This window comes from Ostrinia furnacalis, unplaced genomic scaffold (assembly GCF_004193835.3).
Source record: "Ostrinia furnacalis isolate ACB-3 unplaced genomic scaffold, ASM419383v2 OfSCF1862, whole genome shotgun sequence".
Taxonomy (NCBI): Eukaryota; Metazoa; Arthropoda; class Insecta; order Lepidoptera; family Crambidae; genus Ostrinia; species Ostrinia furnacalis.
Window position 1 is genome coordinate 1,551,210 of NW_021132101.1, and position 21,586 is coordinate 1,572,795.

The 21,586-nt window shown below is 33.8% G+C and overlaps 2 protein-coding genes across 6 annotated transcripts in view; one reads left to right on the forward strand and one right to left on the reverse strand.

Annotated features, from left to right (window-relative positions):
• LOC114353952 (pyruvate carboxylase, mitochondrial) overlaps window positions 1-12,430 on the reverse strand; it is a 59,017-nt gene extending 46,587 nt beyond the window's left edge. For 2 of the 4 annotated variants that reach the window (XM_028306148.1, XM_028306145.1), the window contains exons 1-3: window positions 12,334-12,430; window positions 2,652-2,910; window positions 305-453 (exon numbers count right to left, since the gene is read on the reverse strand). In XM_028306148.1, coding sequence (XP_028161949.1) covers window positions 305-453; window positions 2,652-2,741 — 239 coding nt within the window. In that variant the 5' untranslated portion in view covers window positions 2,742-2,910; window positions 12,334-12,430. Of the gene's footprint in view, window positions 1-304; window positions 454-2,651; window positions 2,911-9,653; window positions 9,729-12,333 lie in introns of those variants that run through there. The other 2 variants (XM_028306147.1, XM_028306146.1) reach the window with 2 other exon arrangements.
• Window positions 12,431-13,185: 755 nt separating this feature from the next.
• LOC114353960 (zinc finger protein 2 homolog) lies at window positions 13,186-17,924 on the forward strand. Of its 2 annotated transcripts, XM_028306159.1 has the most exons (6): window positions 13,186-13,225; window positions 13,314-13,430; window positions 13,713-14,955; window positions 16,241-16,394; window positions 16,916-17,062; window positions 17,413-17,924. In XM_028306159.1, exons 1-6 carry the CDS (start codon window positions 13,217-13,219, stop codon window positions 17,738-17,740), a joined length of 1,998 nt encoding a protein of 665 aa, XP_028161960.1. In that variant the 5' UTR covers window positions 13,186-13,216; the 3' UTR covers window positions 17,741-17,924. The 2 variants fall into 2 exon arrangements, with proteins under 2 accessions (XP_028161960.1, XP_028161959.1); XM_028306158.1 differs by having other exon boundaries at window positions 13,187-13,430.
• Window positions 17,925-21,586: the final 3,662 nt, after the last annotated feature.

Sequence of the window (21,586 nt, forward strand, 5' to 3'; positions counted from 1 at the left end):
CGTATTGTCAATGTCACACGAGAATCAAACGTCAGAATAGAGGGACGCGCGGAGACGACTCCGCGCGCTTTTGTGCTAAGTGATGAATTGTATCTAAAATAAGGCAATATAATGTGAAAGATGAGTATCCAGTGTTTTATTTATGAGAATAGATCGACCGGCCTCTAATAGTAATTGTATCTAAAATAAGGCAATATAATGTGAAAGATGAGTATCCAGTGTTTTATTTATGAGAATAGATCGACCGGCCTCTAATAAAACTGATTTTATCATAGTATTATCGAGTAGTAGTAAACCACTATACCTGTGCATCTGCAATTTGTCTTGTTCGCTGTATATCGCCACCGACCGGATCCCGAGTTCGGTACATGCTCGGAACACTCTGATGGCGATTTCACCTCTATTAGCTACTAATACGCTCCTAATTGGTTTGTACTCCACTGACTTTGAGTCCTGGAACAAAATAATTTAGTTGATTAAAAAAAAAAGTACATACAGTCGCCAGCATAGCAGTGTTTTTTTTTTATTAAAACGACATAAGATGCAAGCGTTTAGCTACGAGTACATGACATTAGTGTCATTGTATGTTAAAGTGTTTTTCATTCACTCCCGATAATTCAGTACAAGTTAGTAATTCATTCTTATTTAAATTACCTACTCTACGTAGTGGTATCGCACGTGCGTACTGCAATTTAAAAAGAGGATATAACATTTAAAAAATAGAACTTTGCACTGCTACTACTGACGATGGCACATCAAGTTACACACTGCGTCTTGTTATCATAAGTACGGATACTGTAATAAATTATATTTTTCGACAAAAATTTTAATTGTCGACTTCTATTCTAAGTGCACGACGAAACCGCGCGATAGGAACGCACTTTTTTTTGCTTACTATTACTTCACAAACTGTTTAACGTAGATTAATTATATCTTTTACAGTCTACTGACATTTCATTCTCATTTCCCAGTCGAGACTACATTTTGGTCCTTCGAGCCGGATCATCCGGGCCGGGCTATCACCTTTTGACGTGAAAAGGTGAAGACATAAAATATTAATGAGTAATTCGCACTTACAACGCTATTCATGGAGACTTAACAATTCTAGTTTTATTGCTATTTGTTCTTACGTTAGCGTGCGTGTGGGCCTTATCTTTTGATATGAATATTGTACTCTTGTAGTTGTACTCCATTCTACGATTGTACGTTGTGTCTTTAGTACATACCTAACCTGCTAATACGAGTATATGACGCTGGTTTTAGTGTCACGCGGACCGTCCGGTGCGGACCCGCTCGACTCCGCACGGCTTGTGGCACGGCCAACCTGTATGAACGTCTAGGGAGCGTTTAAATGCATACATATCCGCACCCTAGCAGTTCATACAAATCGGCTGTGCGGAGCGATCCGCACTGACAGTCCGCGTGACACAAACCAGCCTGAGTATTTTTGTTTTGAGTAGAATACCTACCCTTAGAAAATGAAAAAATCTATCAATCAATGGTTCTTAGTTGGTTATCGTCACTTCAGTAAACTTTTTACTTAATATTCATCACATTGATCTGCGGGACTTTGTTCTGGGACAATCCAAGTGTGAAAAATATCCATTAAGTTTTTTTTCATTTATTTATTGATCATGAATAATTTATTATCCTAGTTATTATCAAATGAGTCGTCTTAAACGCTGTTTATCGTTCTTATCATGTCCCAGACAGACCACAAAGCTGTTGATCTATTATCAAATAACACAGCGGGCGTTGACTTCTTATTAATTACGCATATAATCATACATTCCTCGCTCAGAGCAAAGTTTCATCATGTGTAAGGGCTCTCGCCCACGCGCCACGGCGACTTTTTGTCGCGCGTTTCGTAAACCAGCGACAGCATCGCTACTAACGCGCGTTAGTCGCATTTGCAACGCACTACAGAAGTGATGCCAACGCGCTACAGCAGCGCGACTGCATCGCTACAAAAAGTCGCCGTGGGCGAGGGCCCTAATGTTTCGTAATCGCAAATAAACAGAGGCACATCAGATTATGCAAATTGTGACAAAATATAACTTATTGCAACTGCATAAAATACCCCAGTGGTTAACTTGATATGCCGTCATCAACCGTAACTACTGCTGCTAACAGTCGTTTATAAGTAGGCCATTATGCTTGTATCTTGAGGAAAATCCTCAATAACAATGATTGTATAACAGCTGAGAAAAAAATATGTTTGACTACTTATAAACTTGAACTTTATACTAAGTTTTTGTTTGAACATAAATTCGGGTATTGGGTAGACGCCTAGACGACCTTGAGTATTGATCCAGATTTTTAGACGACTTTTTAAATTTCAGCCATTTGAAACGCAGTTTTTTTTTAAAGGAATTCAAAGTAAATGGTAAAATCACGAAAGTAAATAAAGAAACATATTTATCGAAGCTATCTTCTGCTTAGCTCAAGGGTTGACTGGCATTGAATGCCTTATGGCAACCAATATCAGGTAATGTGGTTTTTACTACAAGAGCACACACTTATTTAATTTACTAGAAGCAAATGGAGAGTTTGACTACGCTCTGGTTAGTCAGTAGGGTTTGGGGAGGCCTTTCTTATGGCATAATGGTCGCCTTAAAATATGGCATTAAAGGCTATAAATAAATACTTACAGTGGTTGCCGTACGATGCTTAGCCGCACTCCATGCTTGGAATTGTGATGCCGACGCCCTTAAGGCGAAGCGTGCTTTAAGTATCTGCATTTTATCACTTTAACAACCTACACACTAAATAAGTACAGCTAAATTATTTATCACTTAAAATATAGCACTGTCCCTAATTATTTCATTTTAGTAAATAATAAAAAAAAGTAAAAAAATGACTAGATTTCTTATTTTCGTTTCGAGTTGAGCTTTCGGCGCGTTCGTTTATCTGAAACAAGAAAGACAAATAAAATAAATATTTATTCGATAACCTTGACTTTAATCAATACATATTTTTATTTTGCTGAGACATGTCTAGGATTCCATATTTGAGCAAGTGTTGGTTCAAGATAATATGTACCTACTTGCACACGTGACATCTAATTAACCTTCAAGCGGGCGCGCGGTCTTTTGTAACGGCAGCGGTCGCGCGTAAACGAAAAGACCTATAGGGTCTTGTAGAGAAATAAAGCACTTATTTTCCAATAATCATTTATTATTTTGTACGCCGATATATTATGATTGTATTAAAGTCATAAATAATTTGTATTAAGTTAAAGAAACAATTATTTAATTAATTAACATAATGCAAATATTATTAGGATCAAAAACCAATTTTGGAAAACAAAATCTTTTAAAATACCTCAGAATAGTTCATATACCTGGTAAAAACGATAAAAATGGCAAAATAATGATAAAACATAATTTTATAATTTTGGTTCAGTTTAGCTTGGTCTCTGAGCTCCGTTTCATTCTCTTTTTCATCTTTTCTTAGTAATGCCTCTATTATTTCACTTTGTACTAGCAGTCTACGACTTATTTAATAAGAACAAACAGTATTGCAAGCTTAATTCAATAATATTGGGTGATAGCCGAAGAAATGTTATATCGCATAGAGTCGCGGCGTGCTTTCGACGCCGGCGCCGCGACTAAAACAATAGCAAGCCATGGGGTGGGAAAAGCGCGGAGAGCTGAGGTAAGCTCTTTATTTCACTCACAATGAGCAAGCGACAGGCTACTAAAAATCTATATATAAAAGAAAGTCGTGTTAGTTACTCCACTTATAACTCAAGAACGGCTGAACCGATTTAGCTGAAAATTGTCAGGGAGGTAGTTTAGAGCCAGGAGAAGGACATAGGATACTTTTTATCCCGTTCGAAATTTAAAAAAAAGTCTGCTTATTTATTGCCATTAAGGCGGAACAAAGTTCGCCGGGTCAGCTAGTGAGAAATATGTGTAACAAGTAAAAAAAAAGTTATGAACGAAAATATGTTAGGCGCGGTCGATTCGACGCCGCGCGCCCGCTTGAAGGTTAACAAAACAAACGAAATAAAGAATAACTTTGATTTCTTGCACTGAACGCACTTGCATCACATGCTCATATGAGTATGTACTCGGACAAGTTATTTTAAGGTAAGTGACCGTTATTTGGGACATGATTTTACCAATACCTTTTACCTTAAAATTATTCAAATTCAAATTCTTTATTAGCTTTTAGCCCTTTTCACGGAATAGGTAATAAACATGCGTCCTGAAAAGGGCTATGAGCTAATAAAGAATTTGATAATCCTTGTACTAATTTTTGGATTGATGATGATGCACATAATGAAATGGTAACAATTTATTTGAGCACGTTAGTTTCTTCACTAATTTATAGGTACTCAAACGATAGGTTTTATTAAGCCATGCTGCTAATTATAACTGGCATATCAAGAATATAAACAAAAAAATCATCACATAGGCAATAAACGGTGATCACGTATCAAAATAAATGTGCACTGATAACAGAACAGTGAAAAGTGATAATTTAGTCAAATAATACCTTTCGCAGTAGTTTTGCGCGCGTGATTTTCGGCATGTCACACTAAGATCACGCACGTATCCACTGTTTAGAAATCGGGATAAAAACTATGCTATGTTATTCCCTGGGTCTAAAATTAACTCTTTACCTAATTTCATCAAATTCGATTCAGTGGTGGCGTAAAAAAGGTTAGCAGAAAATTCGGTTCAGTCGTTCATGCGTGAAAAGGATAGCAGAAAGAGTTACAATAGAATTTTGGGTATAACATTACTTATATGTGAATATGGTTTTTATTCGAACAGTAGTCATTCAAACCACGTGAATACAGAAATATAAATAAATATGAATGAGATACAGTCTCAGCCTTAACACATGTAAATCTTTATTGTAATTGTAAATGACCTCACCAAGCACATGTTTAGCACAATACTGCCACATTCAAAAATCAGTTGAGCAAAGAAAAAGCCATTATTTTAGTTACACAGAAAATTATTGTGATTCTTGTGGTTGCTTATGTATTCACATGGAGTTCGAGTGGCTGCCGTTCGCTTAAAAAACCCCACATTTCCATTTAATCTCCTATATGTATGCGAAAGTAACTCCGTCTGTCTTTCTTTCCTAAACCACTAAACCGAAGGCAGGTGTGGTGTATTAGTCCGTGCAAATATACTTCAAGTATAGTAGTCCGTGCAAACAAACCTACTTCAGGTGTGGTGTTCGTACTTCAAATATACCCTGCATCCCAAAAACACGATAATTTTACCGTGCCAAAAACGATATAAGTAGGCGGGGTGCAAACAAATTTTGCTTAGCTTTCTGCTACCGTGCCCCTTACCAGTTCTCTGCTTTTAGTCCAGTCTTTATTTCAGTAAAGGACATTGACCAAAATCGATACTATTTTGTGCGAATATTTTGTAGACGCTGACAAGAAATGGCCCGAATTTCTTTAGATTTTTGGTAAATTTTTACCCTTTTTTTACCTTGATCCTCAATACAAAATTTCCAAAAGACTGTAACTTACATTAAGAGTATCTTACAAGTGGTCACTAAATCTTATCTGCTATTTGCAGATCTTCGAACCGTAAAGTGACCGGAATGACATTGCGTTGAATCTCATCACCTCTAGCTGCCATTAGTCTGACGAGAATACAAACAGCTTTAATTTATAACACGACTTATTTGTTATGTCATTTTGGGGCTTCGGTCAATTGGATTAGGGTTTTAGGTAATTTTTTTGTACTAAATATGTACAGTCAACAGAAGTAATTTAGACTAACACTAGATTATTTTGTTGCAAAATATCTATCACTTTATAACGGTGTCCACTCTTTTTTGTGTGGTCCGATACTTGAAAAGTGCATTTACTATTTTAATTAAAAATGGTGATATTACTATCTTATCTATCATTACCTATCTAACGTTAACTATAGATTGATGGCATAGGTAGGTAATTAGAAAATTTAAAAAGCTGGAAATGATTAATCACTTACTTCAATTTACTATCACATATTTTTTTACGTAAGTTTTGCTTTACGAAAACATCATTTATTTATGTTGTTGTTTTTTATCCATTGACAGTAAACATCAACAAAGATAATAAAGCACTCGTTCACACAGAATCACAAATTGAGACCTATTTATGGTCGGGCACGTTTACGATTGCATGTCAACTAGCTAGCTTCTATTTGCTTGTAGGTACCTAGGTACTAATAAAGTACAACCATCACGAGAAATCTATTAGCGACAGGTACAAGGCAAGGCAACCATAACATTGAGCTCTTTTCTATTAAAAATGCAAGTAACACAATCGATTTTAGAGAAGACACTTTTACTAAACAAAACATTATTAAATACATAAAACAATACCAACCCAATGGAGAACCTTCTCCTTTTTGAAGTAAGTTAAAAAATAACCTTACGTAAATAATATTTATGCCACTAGACCACATTCAATAACTCACTTACATGAGATGTAAACAATAATCAACATACCTAACAGTGTCGTTTATGTCGGAAAACGCATTGTTCACAAGGATAAACAAACTACTGAAACTGGTGTAGTAAAATGATAAAACAAATAGTACGTAAGAAACTGGCACATGTAAATAACTAGGCACAGCAAATAGGAGCTAAAAATTTCAAAACTGGTTCTAACAAAAACTGGTATCAGTTCGAACTTTGAATGACTGATAATGAGTGCTAAACAGTAAATAAACCCGATAAATACCTGTATTTATCTGGTACAGTTCGTTGTGAAAAAGTGCCTGATAGAAAAGACGAAAGAAGAATAAGAAAACACGAATATAATTATAATATTCTTTTAAAAATAGATGCTATAGCTCAACAATTAGATGATAAAACGAATGATCGACAAAAGAACCAATACTTTACACGCCTTCCTTGACCAATAGGAAATCTTTTTCAGACTGACCAAAAGTTCACAATTTTATGCCCATTATTCACGGTACGCAGCCCAGCGATACGAGAACACCAGAACAAAAGTCGCCTTCGTTCGTCATAAAGTCTAACCTTGGACGTGGTCGTTCACACATTTTCTCTGCGTTTGTTTTGTTCTTTTTTGAGAAACCCAGACTTGTTTGAATTTTAAATTGCGAGATTGTATCCATAAAACTGCAGGTAATCAATGGAAATGTTTAGAACTTTAGAGCATATTATCTATTTTTTTACTCGAGATTAAGATATGCAAAGAAAATAAAAAATTTGTGACGTTCGCCTTTGACGTCCTTTATCAGATATTATTTGATAATCATCACACATCAGTGATCAATCAGCGCAACAAATATTAGTTCGTGACGATGATGCTAACTATCTATGATCGTCGCAGCATCAATTTTCAGGCCCGACAATTTGCGGAACGTCAAAATAAGTGTTGTTTGTAATCAGATAAGAAATATCTTAAATTTCGTGCTGTCAACTGTTATCAAACACATTACCCAATTATTTTATGGTATGTCAATCCGCCTGATAATACGCGATTAACGCATGGATCACGCAATGATAAGGGCTGCGCCGACGCACGCACTACACAGACACACTATGGTGCTGAACCCAAATAGAAAACTATAAAAATAGTCTGCGATTAGGACAGTCTACTAACGAAGACTGCGACCGAAATAGCATTTCATAATGGAACTTTAGACACAAAAAACTGTCATTATGTCATCAGTTTTGGATCTTTAAAGCAGGAAAACCAGTACAAAAAAACATGTGCCAGGATATTTTTGGAATGTATAAAATTACAAAATATCTAAAATCTTAATCGTATTTGAAAACAATACAAAGTCCTTTGTAGCATAGTTCACGCGAAAATAAATCTTGCAATCACTAATAACCATCGGAACACATTTTCTCAGAAACTAACTAATGTAACAGTATTGCGATTTGATTGGAAATGCGTGGTCGTAAAAGCATTGTTTGGAACTGGCTTCCTTTGATTGTCTGCAATGAAGCCCGTGAAATGTTAAATAATCAGCACAGAAACTACTAGAGTAATTTCCACATTCACAATTTCATTATAGTACGAGGTCAAGAAAAGCAATGATTGAGTCAAAAGTAATTATTGGCTTGCGTCATGGAATAGATCCTGCATTTGCGTAAATCCTAAATAATAAATTAAATAAAAAGATAAATATCATGTTGCCAGCATTTTTTTTTTGCCAGTTTTGGTACAGGAAAGTCGAAGAGAAAATCATGGTGTGCCCGTTTTCGTAAAACCTGTTTGGATTTTTGGATCAAGTACGAATATTTACTACTTATAGGTACGATCTCGATACCTACTTCGGTTGGATTGGAATAAAGGCAATGCGATGCACATTAAATGTACAGATGTAGAAATAAAATAAAAATCAATAAATACACCGCAAAATATAAAATAGATCGATGAAGAATAACTGGAATGTGACATTAAGCTATGTTTCCTCGTAGTAAAACACCAGTTACTTTACAAAACATAAGGAAATTGGCTACAGTTTACAGTAAAATTATAATATTATGATAAAAATCAAAAGAACGTTAGAGTTAACATTATCATAACGACATTGTAACATCATGGTTATTTTTCGATTTATTTTCTTAAAAATGACTGAAAAGGAGTGCGAAAAAGCATGAAGCTAAACCCGGTATTTTAAAAATGGGTTGGAAAATAATGTATCTAGTAATATTTTGCAACAAAAATGAGTACGTCTGCCAGTATTTTTATATTTTTTTATGAATGAATATATTTTTTTTTACACTTGAAAGTACATTTAGGTTTAGGTAAGTCCGAAATGTGTAATCTAGGGATAAATTATTTTAGATCAAGATAAGGTTCAAGTTGTAACTTTCGATCGAAATAAGCGGTTGTGGGTTTACTTGGCGCTTTAGCAACGCCGAATGAGTGCCAATGCCGGGCAATGAACCTGGTAGGTACCTGTTTGTTGACATGCGTATGCTAATAAACAGACTGATGAACTTTGAATATTTAGGATATTTATGAAAGATGCTATACTAAAGTTATTTAGAGTACGTCCGCGCATGTAAATAAAGTATTGAAGTCGTAAAGATTGTAAATAGGTACATAATTGTTTTTTTTTGTAATGCAATAAAAAGCCTCTAAACGGAGATAAGCGCTTTTACTAGTAAAATTATTTGCCGACTGTACATTTATATTTTTTTGTTACAATAAAAAATATGAATGAATCTAGTCTGCCAATAGCACAGTTTATGCATTGTGGCACAGCACAGGAGACCAAAAATCAGAAAGGAAACTTTAAAGTTTACTTACATGCATAATGTAACTTACAAAATGTTTGGTTATTCCTTAGGTTAAAGAAATGGAAGATAACAGAGTTATATCAGGAAACTTATGGAAGTACCAACATAAAAGCAACTACCTACCTACTTGCTACGTAAATATATTTTTTCTGAACTTATCTGTAGTGATTTTAAGTATCATGAAATAAACTAATTAACAGTTTATGAACAGCACTGCCTACACGCAATTTAATGTCATCTAAGTACAACACTTATCTTAGAAAGATGTTAATGTCTGAAGGTCAAAAGTATACATCTGTTATTTATTTAAATTAAAAAAAAAAAACTTAAGCTTCTTTAATGGTTTGGGTAGTAATAAAATCTAAACATTAAAGAAATGTAAAGAAATAAAAAATTACCCGTTAAGATAAATTCGGCGAACGAAAACTGGTTCCAAACGCACGCACGCTCACCGCGGCAGCCGGTACGGTACTGAACTGTTTGCCCACAAAACAGGTCACAGCGACCTCTAACGAGCCTTATCGGAGGTTCAATGGCAAGCAATACTAACCCTATCTCTTGCGTAATTGGGGTCGGAATCATTTACCGACACGGGATCACAGTCCACATTAGATTGGAGGAAAAATATTTCATGCCTACAGTTTATTCTCGGGAATAACTTAGTAACCCTTTTTTATAAAAAAAAAATATACTTGAATTGAGAACATTTAACATTTTTAAGTCTGATAAAAATGAAAATGTTTCCTATTAAGTAGGTAATTCCTTAAATCAAGTAGGTAGTTAATTCCGTAAACTAAAATTAAATAGAAAAAATATTTTTTCACTTTAGTGACTTATTTAATTTTTTTTTTAAATTGGACCTACCTAATTGGAAATGATACAATACCAATAATGCAGCCTTAGAACATAATTGCTGTTTTTTATACAGTGTGAGTCACGTTAAAGTGTACATAATATGAAAATAGGTGAAACTAGACCTATTTTTATCGACAAAAAACAGGTCAAAATTTTTTTGAGATTTTTTTTTCTTCCAGTTACTTATTGTAAATAAATCGTAAAAACTTTTAAACTAAGATGTATATCCTGATAAAATAAAAACAGTAATAATGCTAAATAACAGGCAATACTAAAAAATTACATAAAATACTCAGAAAATGCCAACAAATAATAAAAAATGATACTTTTTGAAAAAAATCTGCTTTTAAATTCGTGTTTTATTGGTTATTTGATAAATTTCTCCAAAAAATGCCCCTATAACAGGTGGTTTTTATTACTTTGTATTATTCTCCATCGTATTAACTTTGTAAAACCAAAAATCGCATGTCTCTATCCCTATCACGTTTGCAATAATCGTTTGAACTAAGCCTCTCCGGGCGCGCCATTCAACGCTTCGTTAACAACGAAACTGAAAATGGCTCTAGATTTGTAATTTTGATAAAGACAAGTTAGATTTCAAATAAAAACAAAAGATTTCGAAGTAAAATAAGCATTTTAGTTAAAATTAAAACTGTCCCTACCTGTAGAGGAGAATAATTTTGTGGCAGGCCTTTGTTCAAACGATCATAGCAACTGTTGTGATAGGGATAGAGACATGCGATTTTTGGTTTTACAAAGGTAATACGATAGAGAATAACACAAAGTAATAAAAACCACCTGTTATAGGGGCATTTTTAGGAGAAATTGATCAAATAACCAAAAAAACACGAATTTAAAAGCAGATTTTTTTCTCAAAAATTATCATTTTTATTATTTGTTGGCATTTTCAGGGTATTTTATGTATATTTTTAGTCTCGCCTGTTATTTAGCATTATTACTGTTTTTATTTTATCAGGATATACCTCTTAGTTTAAAAGTTATTACTTTTTCTTTACAATAAGTAATTGGAAGAAAAAAAATTCTATAAAATAAAAATTGACCTCTTTTTGCCGATAAAAGTAGGTCTAGTTTCACCTAATTTGATATGTACACTTTAACGTGACTCACACTGTATATTTACAAGCTTTTTTTTATATCTTATGTACGATTATTATTATAATAATGAAAAAAAAAATTAGTTTCATAGAATTTAAATTTTATAAGTTTTTTTTATAAAAGCTGTTTTTGAAGTCTCATTAAAAACATTATTACTTTTCTAGATATTTTTTCTTATTAAATTATTCCTGAATTTAACTGCCTATTGAAAAAATTATAACTATCACCTTAGTTTTAAGAAAGTGTTACTTAAGATGTTGTTTGTTTGTAGATGCAGTGCCAAACAATTCTGTGCCAAAATAGAAAGATAATTGTTTATCTTACCAATAAAAAGAAAGGAAAAATTCCTTTTGGACTTGATTTTTCATTAAGGATATTTTTTTAAATGTATTGAATCTGCTAATGTTTTTAAGAAAGAAGTCAAAGTTTATTTTATTTCAATGTGTTTTTAATTTAATTGTTATTTTATCTTAATAAAAAAAAATCTTCAAAGCAAAATACTTTTCCTTTGATTTTGTAGCTTGGTGGAAGAGATACTAAAATAATAATGATATGATATACATATTGTAAAAAAATCAGAAAATTGTTTTATTACTCAATTTTTGGTATTTTTTATCAAATGTTTAATAAAAATATAAGTAAACAATAAAAGCAGGTGGGTAACATAAGGTTACAAAGGAGTGTTGAAACAGTTTTTTAAACTTTCAATAATTTAGATAGTTACTTGAAGAAGTTAAGTTTGAGTCCTTTTATTATTCTATTTCTATTTCCAATTCCTCAATTAAATTTCGAAATGACTAATTACTACTTCTATGCTTTGCAAGGCTGGGAAATCTTCCTGTGGTGTTACTTTTCAATTCTACAGGTGTTTTCTTTGTAAGTGAAAATTACCCACCCGCATTTTCAAAAAGATTTATGATAGGTTAAAGTAGAAGCACTTACATTGAAGCCTGCCTGCGTTATAACAAGGTACCTACTATAAATAAATAAATAATAAACTACGACCTTATTTACATTGTACGGATAAACGATGAGACGAAGTTACCAATTTTGATTACGTACTTACGTTTAAATTCAGTTAATAAAAACAATGTCTTCTTTACTTACCACTAGAAATAGAATACACCTATCGTCGTTTCGTATTATTTTCAGAAATTCAAAATAAACTTATTTCGCGAATTTGCGGTCGCGACGATTACACAAGCCCCCCTAGACAAAACGCACTTTTTGATCGAATCGAAAATCGAATCCGTCAAATTCCATACAAAAAAGGGGCTTTTCGACCACTTTTCGACTGGTTTGCGATTATAATGGCACTTTGTCTAGACCCAAAGTTTACTTGTTGATTTTTTTTGCTGCTTTTTTTTAAATTGAATGAAGAATGAAATGATGAATGAAATTGACAGTGACAGATAACCACACAGTGTACCTACCATGAGTTTACGTTAAGTGTGCTCGCTAGCGAGTATAGTTCCAAAATACTGGACTGTCCTGTCGATGACATTGACAGTGGGGCGCCACCGTCAATACCGGATTGCTGGTTCAGATTTTTGCCATGTTGGAAACCATATAGTTGAACGATGGTAGCGCCCCCCTGTCATTGAGTTTGGCGGGACAGTTCAGCGTGGGTCATCTATACGTCAATAATCTCTATGAAGATTTTGTTTCTTGAAAGTAGTCGCTAGGGGCGCTGCACAATATGTCATACAATTAATGTCATTTTTTTACGCAGTCGCTAGCGAGCACACCTAACGTAAACTCATGGTAAGCGCACAGATAACCACCAAACGTCTCGCAAGGTGACATTCACTCTAGGGATGTACTAGTTTAGTTGTTCAATTAATTGAACAGCTTTTTTTTATTATCGCGTCATACGCTTCTAATCTGTGGATAATCAAGCCGTGAGAAAAAAAAAGTTTGCTTCCTGCGGTAAAATTAAAAAATAAAATGTCGCGTAATTTTTTGTTGTTGTTGATCGAGTTGTAAAATTATGTGCATGGTATTAATTAATTTGTGTGTTTCGTCGTATTTTGTGACTCTATTACAGTTTATAATAAAGAAAAATGTTTGCCGTTCCAAATTTTCAGAATATGGACAATTGTTGCCGAACTTGTTTGAATTCTTCATCAAACATGTACGATATTTTTGAATACCAAGTAGACTCGTATTTGTATGAGATTTTGGATGTATGCACAAATATAAAGGTAAATTCATCGTACCATTTACACAGTATGGGGTCAGAGGGTTGGTATTTAGTTACTTAGATTATTGCTTTTCAGCACTTTATACTTTCGTCATTCAGTTAGCTGTCTGATTAGGTTACGTTGTATAGGGCTACTAGAAATACACTTAGTTTTTGTAATTAAATAACGAACGCAAGCAATTCGTAATGTACTTACTGGTTTACGATCCAAAGAATTATGAATAAGATAGGTACTCTGTGGATCTATTCACTTATATTGCTGAATTAATATCCTTTTTTGCAGGTGGACCGGCATGACGCTCTCCCAAAAAAGCTATGTAGCACCTGCTACGACTGCTTGATCAAGTTCTACGACTTTCGGAAACAGGCCAAAAAAATTGACAAAGATCTTCAACTCCACATTCAAGATGCCTCCAAATTGCCAGAAGAATTCATGACAATAGAAATCAAACCTGAAACTGATGATGATTCCAGAAACGACTTTGACCACGATTATAATGTGTCAACCGATCCAAAAAAAGAATTCCCATTTATATCCCCGGAGGATGGTTCTATCAAATTCCCATACAACAAATCTTATTATTCACCATCTCAACAACGTGATGACGTCAGATATTGTTGTGAATTCTGCAAAAAAACATTCCGACAACTAGATAAATACCGCCTGCATCTAAATAAACACAAATCAAAAACATATGTTTGTAATTTATGCCTAAAGACCTTTTCACACAAGTACAAATATTACAAACACTTAAACGATACACATAAGCCTAAACCAATAAAAACGTTTTTAGAAATAGACCAAAATGATGAAAACCAAAGAGTTGATTGTGATACTATTGCTGAAGGTATTAAGGCTGTAAATTCCTTGACTCGTCACCCACTGGGTCAATCAGAAAACGATAGTACGGCGTCTGGCAGAGTGCTATCTTGTTCCCACTGTTCTCAAGTCTTTAACAGAGTCAGCGACCTTGTAAGGCATGAGTCGGTCAAACATTTCAACCAAAATGAGCTGGAGAAGGCTGAGATATTTTCACAGATCGACCAATCAGATGAAAACAAAAACTTTGAATGTGATATTTGCCTTGCAAAATTCAAATCTGTGAACTCACTCTCAGCTCACAAACGGGTGCACATTGATAAAAGTAGGATCTTGTCCTGTTCATCATGTGGGAAAGTTTTCAAGAAAACGAACCATTTGAAACGTCATGAGATGACTCATGCGAATCGTCCTTTCAAATGTAACATGTGTCCAAAATCTTTCCTTTCTGAATCGATATTGAAGGAACATTTGAATGTGCACTGTAATTTGAAACCATACAATTGCTCTTTATGCCTGAAGTCATTCGCTTTCATATCGACTCTGAAGAAGCACTTGAAGACTCATACAAGAGAAAGGGGGTACATGTGTGCGATGTGTGGAAAGACATTCGATTCCAGCTCAAACCTAAATCAACATATGAAGAGACATATTGGATTGAAGTTGTTCTCTTGCAGTTTATGCCCACAAACGTTTGTGAGCAAAGGTAAATAAAATTGCACATATGAAAACTTATTTTTTCAATTGAAGTGGAATTTTAAACAGGAATTTTTTTGTTGCAATATGTGGGTGCAATTTTGACGATAAATGCACAATCACAAATATATTGTATTTCAGCATTTTTCAAATTCAAATAGTTTATTCAATACATGGGCCCTTTCCAGGGCACACTTATACATTTGTCTTGCTTTTATTCAATATATCTATATACAGGGTGTCCCGTAATGTAACGTCAAGCCGGAACTGGGTGTTGAGGCAAGTTGTGCTGGTTATCAGAAAAATATAAAAAAAAATCTATGTGGCATATTTTAAAAATAATAGGCATTTAAAAAAAATCAAAAAATTCTACTCCAGGTGACGGTCCTTTTACTCGTATTGCCACAAATCTTCACTTTTCCCAAAATTTTTTTTTGTTATGTAACCCTGAATAATGCTTCTCTAAATTGTTATCAAAATTACAAAACCAGCTGCTCCAACTTGGATGAAAAAAATACATTATTCCCAAAAAAAATATCAAAAATAAAAATTTTGCTTATTTTAAACTGACTGTACTGAAAAAAAATTGTACTACGCGAGTGTGGCAAGTGACGTCATAATTTGGCGCATTTAGTAAGGATTCCAAAATGGTATAACACTTTGTAAAATCTTGCTGTAATTGTCGACAATTTTTGTTTATTGGAAATAATCCCNTTTTGAAATTTTTTTTGGGAATAATGTATTTTTTTCAACCAAGCTGGAGCAGCTGGTTTTGTAATTTTGATAACAATTTAGAGAAGCATTATTCAGGGTTACATAACAAAAAAAATATTCGGAAAAAGTGAAGATTTGTGGCAACACGAGCAAAAAGACCGTCACCTGGAGTAGAATTTTTTGATTTTTTTTAAATGCCTCTTATTTTTAAAATATGCCACATAGATTTTTTTTTATATTTTTCTGATAACCAGCACAACTTGCCTCAACACCCAGTTCCGGCTTGACGTTACATTACGGGACACCCTGTATATAAAAATGAAACCCGTTTTCCGTTGTCACGACATAACATGAAAATGGCTTGACCGATTTGGCTGATTTTTTTTGTAGTTTTCTAATACTCTGGTACAAGGTTTTTACGGAAAAAAATATAAAGAAAATCTCTACGCTAAGGCGGTACGAAGTTCGCCGGGTCAGCTAGTAATATCTATAAAAGTTGCAATATTGCCAGTCACTATATCACAGCCACACCTTGCTGAAAAATCTACAAAAAGCTCACATAGAAATATTGTTAATTACAGGAGAACTGAAATCCCACAATATCACTCACACTGGCGAGCGCCCGTATTCCTGCGACCAGTGCGGCGCGACCTTTGCCAAGCGCAACTCGCTCAGCAAGCATATGCTGGTCCACCTGGGCATCAGACCTCACCGGTGTGAAACCTGCTCCATGAGGTACAGAATAACATACAATTTACATCACAGATTTTGTGCAATAGACGATATCTCAAATACATGTTGACCTATTCGTTTTTCTACATTAAACCTGTATACACGATTCACCCTCCTTCATTCATCATCATCATATCACCATTCAGCCACAGGACGTCCACTGCTGAACATAGGCACCCCCAATGATTTTCATATTGACCGGTTGGTTCTGGTCCTGGATCCAGCACCTTCCTGATCTTCATTGTTCAAATCAATCTGAAAAAAACGACCCGAGTTTTTAGTAACCTTTTTTGTCAGAAAAATGTATTAAATGTGATTTTCCTGTATACAGTGTGAGTCACGTTAAAGTGTACATATGAAAATAGATGAAACTAGACCTATTTTTATCGACAAAAAAGAGGTCAAAAAATTTTTGAGATTTTAAAAAAAATAATTATAGAATTTTTTTGGTGGCCTATTTCAACCCCATTAGATCAATTTTTACCTTGTTTTGTCGTTTATACAACTATTACTATTTCATACAGATTCTCAAGCAAAGACCACTTGAAGCGTCATATCCGCATCCACACTGGTGAGAAGCCGTACCGTTGCGATATGTGTGACCGCGCCTTTACGCAGAGCAACGACTTGGTCAAACATCGCCGGGCCCATTTGGGTGATAAACTTTACAGGTAAGATTATCTACTAACTAATACACCTATTTTCAGGTACAATTTTCTTTGAAACGTAGTACTTTTTGGTGCTTATTTTATAGATTATCATGTATACTTATGGTCATAGATTAATTATGGCTTCTGTCTAGTCTATTTCACCAAAATTAAATAATAACTTGGCTAAACAGGATTCTGAAGAAACTGCGATTCAACACAACATCCCACTCGAAATTTTTTGAATAAGATACATGTATACAATTTGAATTTTACCATAAACAAAAGTTTTTTTTACATAAACAATCACAAGATCTGAAATCTATAAAAAATCAGTAAAAACTATCATAAACACATTCTCTATGGTTTTACAGGTGCAGCGAATGCTCAGAAAGCTTTCGCTTGAAGACTGAACTTCGTCAACACATATCGGAACACTTCATATCGTCAAGGCTTCAAGCTCTGACCGTTAACAAAATTCCCACCCCCACAGACAACATAGAGAACGGTGAGCAAACTAACAACAATGATGTGCAGATAGAAGACAGAGAAGCTATGGAGAATGTAAGCAATGCCATGGAGAATGTAGGCAATGCCATGGAGAATGTAAGCAATGTCGTGGAGAATCCGAACAATGTTGTGAATATGATGGAAGATGTGCAAAATCCGAATATTCCCAACAATGGAACTATTGAACAGTAAGTGTGATAATGATACGTTACATATTGGAAATTGCACACTATACTCGGCGCAGACATGTGGCAGACGGTGCAATAAAGACAGCGCATAAGACGTTTTCTCTCGCACTTACACTGGTTATGGGCACGGTAATACTATCTATACAGTATTCCAACTCGGCCATATTTCTTAAATAAATGTCAACAGCCGCGCGGTACGTCACCATATGACAACATGCGATAGGGCTGTCCACCTGCAGACAATATTTTCATTACATCTGCCTACTTAGAATTTTTATCTAGTTTTGTGAATGTATTTTGTGATTGTAATTTTTTATTTTATTTTGACAAACAAAATAACTCACTGAATGAAATAGGATAAACTGCGTGTTGTTTTGTGATAAAAATTATACTTAGTGAAGTCAGTAAATTGAAATCATCATTTTAATAATTTTAATTTGCATACAAATCTGATTTTCTAAATTTTATTTTGTAAGAAAATTAAACAAATCAAAATGATATCACTGACTTCACCATACCATTTATATGCATAATATGTTAACATGGGCTAGTGTTAGCTTATAAACCTATTTACCTAACACCCTGTATAAATAGGTAGTTGTAATTATTTTTATAAAAAAGAGCGCTTACTGTTTCAAAATAACACATCATCCGTTTATTACCGTGGCACAATCGCGACACCCCCGACTTTTGCATGTCGAGCGCATACCGAGATTTTAATTTCGAAGGAAAGTTCGCGTTTCGTCCGTTTATATGAAGTTACAATACTGTATGATAGTATTACCGTGTTATGGGTGTAGTTCTCAGAGGTAGATTTATGAGCGCAGTTTGTATAAAAATTAATAAAATATTGCGCACCTCTGTTTCAAAAGTGATTTATGGTCCTGACTGCCACTAGTGCGTCAAGTATAGCGGTTTGTCCAGCGATTTCTTGACGAGGCGATGCAACGCTCATGCGCTCATAATTGAATTCAATAAAACTATTTTAACGATTTCGATGCGACATTATTATTATTATTATGTACTATGATATCGCACGGTTTAACACTCTCTCGAATACTGCTGCAAGATATTTCGTATTTATTATCGTTGCAAAATCGCGGTCTCTTGTCTCGCCGAAAAATCGTCCGACAATCGCTAGAGTAAAAAAGTCTTTAAAGCAACTGGCAGTCGACGTGACTGCAGCAAGATATTTTATGAAGTTTCCAAAATATACGAATAGTATGCGTGATGCATACAGTTTGTGTGAAAACGATGAATTTCCACGCTGGCTGTATGCCGAAGTGATTGTTTTATAGTGTAAGAGAATGAAGGTTTCCACTTTTATGTTATTTAGGCAATACAAAATAGAGTGAAGTAAGCCTACCTAGAGTGTATTTTAAAGGGTCTCATTCAGAGTTGAGTCTTACAGAAAAAAAAGAGTAGTTTTATAATATAGAAGAACTTTATAATGTTTTTCTGTGTACTGTAGTCGATTCGTTCTACTTCAATGTAATGAAATATGATAAATTAAAATAAATGTATTCTGGTTTTTGAAAGACCTGCTTAAATATGGCGGATGCCTTTGAAATCGTGTACATGTTCCTTTACGAGTCTTAGGTCTCACTCCAAAATAGTTTGGTTAAGGCCAGAATACACCACGCGGGTTCAGTGGCATGTAGTTATAAAGGTGTAAAGTTAGAAAGTAAACTTATATTAATAATAGACTAATTATTAATATTATAATTATTAGTTATGCTTTTTATCCCGGGAAAATTCACAGTTACCGCATATCTGTGATAAGGTAAATTGTACGAGTGTGAAGCCGCGGGTAAAAGTAGTTAAGTATATTCCAACTGATTATTAACAATATAAACTATTGTACGTAAATTTACGATGCATTTATTCTTATGATAGTTTTTTCGTGAAAATATTTTACGAATGAGGTAGTTTAATTTTAAGGTAATCTCTGACTGATATATTGTCAGTAATTATCGCGTATGTAAATCGGATAAAATAACTATACTATGTTGTTGACTGAATGCAATTTGTAGCACTGATCTTTTCGATTTATCCGTTTACCTAAATATATTAGTTGATCAGTATATCAAATTATCAATATTACTAGTTTAGTAAGTACCTATGTTGATCAGTAAAAAAGTAAATCAATACTACCAAATCGGTATATGATACAAACATTTGTTTGCTTGGACATATCTGTAAATTCTGTAATGTCTTGGTCTGTTTTATTTGTTATCCATAGTACAAGTTTTGATTAAATTTCAATAATATTAACCGTTTTTGTATTCATACTTCTAATCAGTACGTAAAAAATAGCAGAATGTTCACCGTTGACAACTGGGAACAGTACGAACTTTATTGCATGTCATGGAACTCTTTTTTAGCTTAAGTGCCACCATTGTAAGAAAAAAATATTCTAAAAATGTAATATAGCTGTTGAGTTTCTGAATAAACTAAATAAATAAATAAACAGAATGATTCGTAATGAATTCCGAATTCTACGAAATCTCTGTCTTATTTGGAATTATATTTATGTATTAATAGATGCTGTTCTTTGTTCTACAAACATTCCTAAATAAATAAATTTTAAATGTCAGTTTATACATTAAGTTACTGTTTATGTAGTTATTACAAACATACAAGTTTTAGTGAACTGACCTTCTTACTTAATTGAAAAAATACGTACTTTTTTTTTTAATCAGCGATACCAATTTTTTTTCGGCGGCAATGTGAATTCAATTTTCGCATACGATATCACATAAATCGTCTATCAATCCCTATGTCATACGCAGAATCGTATGTGAATTTTATTGTGTAGTTGACACCAGTAATAAATTGACGTACTTTTATGAGCTGTCAAAATCAATAACCCTATGATTTTTTTATATGTGAGGTCATTTCTGTCCAGGTCCAATAGAATAAAGCCCGTTTTCAACCGCCGAAGGGGAATGAAATAGGGATGTCTAGGGGAGCGGTCTTCGTTCGGGAGTATTGATTTGATGAGCTCATATTTTTGCTCGATTCTTTGTTGGTGGAAACAGATGCATGCATTTTTGTATTGCAAGGTAAACGGAGTCATTCGCTTGCGGTGGAAAACGGGCTTAACTATTTATACAAATACTTAGGTTGTAGTGACGAATTCTTCGACAATTCTAATATTTAAAAATACGTAATAGTTATTGGTGTATTCAATAACTGCGGTATCTCATTTATTACCGAAACAGAATAAAACTTGCTGTAGACCCAGCATTTTTGATAGCTGATTTGCAATCTATATTTTCTAGATGTTAATGGATTTAGTGTAATTGTTGACATTATGCATTTATTTTTTTATAACTTTTATGTCTTCCCAATTAAAAATAAGATTGAACTATGATTTAGTTATAATTTTAATGTTAAGTTGATTGAAATGATTATATTAGTAATGTATAACAAAATAGTTTTTGTTTCTTAATTAATTGTCAATTTTTAAATTCAAACTTAGTTCCTACTTAAATAAATGTAGTGTTATAAAATTGCGTATTTTGTGAGATATTAATTTGAATGATTTACAATGTATTTTTCATATGATATTGATGTCTACGATAAGAAAAACTGTAAACACTTAATAAACATGAATAAATAAATATTTAATTGTTTTTATCATCCCCCTAACTAGGGATTTATACTGCTTACATCCGAAACTATCCGAAACTTTTGAATCGGTTACGGTTACGGTTTCGGATATTTTTTTATTTCGGATATCCGAAAGTTTCGGTTACGGTTACGGATATGCGGATATCCATAACATCCCACTAACTAAAGTCTAACAACCGAAGTATTCTACTGCTAACTCAATGTCGAATCATCG

Excerpts from the sequence above, each read along its gene's own strand:
- LOC114353960 (XM_028306158.1), top strand. The coding sequence starts at position 13,290 with ATGTTTGCCGTTCCAAATTTTCAGAATATGGACAATTGTTGCCGAACT. Across the intron at positions 13,431-13,712 it reads ATGTATGCACAAATATAAAG|GTGGACCGGCATGACGCTCT; the intron begins GTAAATTCATCG and ends CCTTTTTTGCAG. Across the intron at positions 16,395-16,915 it reads TGTGAAACCTGCTCCATGAG|ATTCTCAAGCAAAGACCACT; the intron begins GTACAGAATAAC and ends TATTTCATACAG.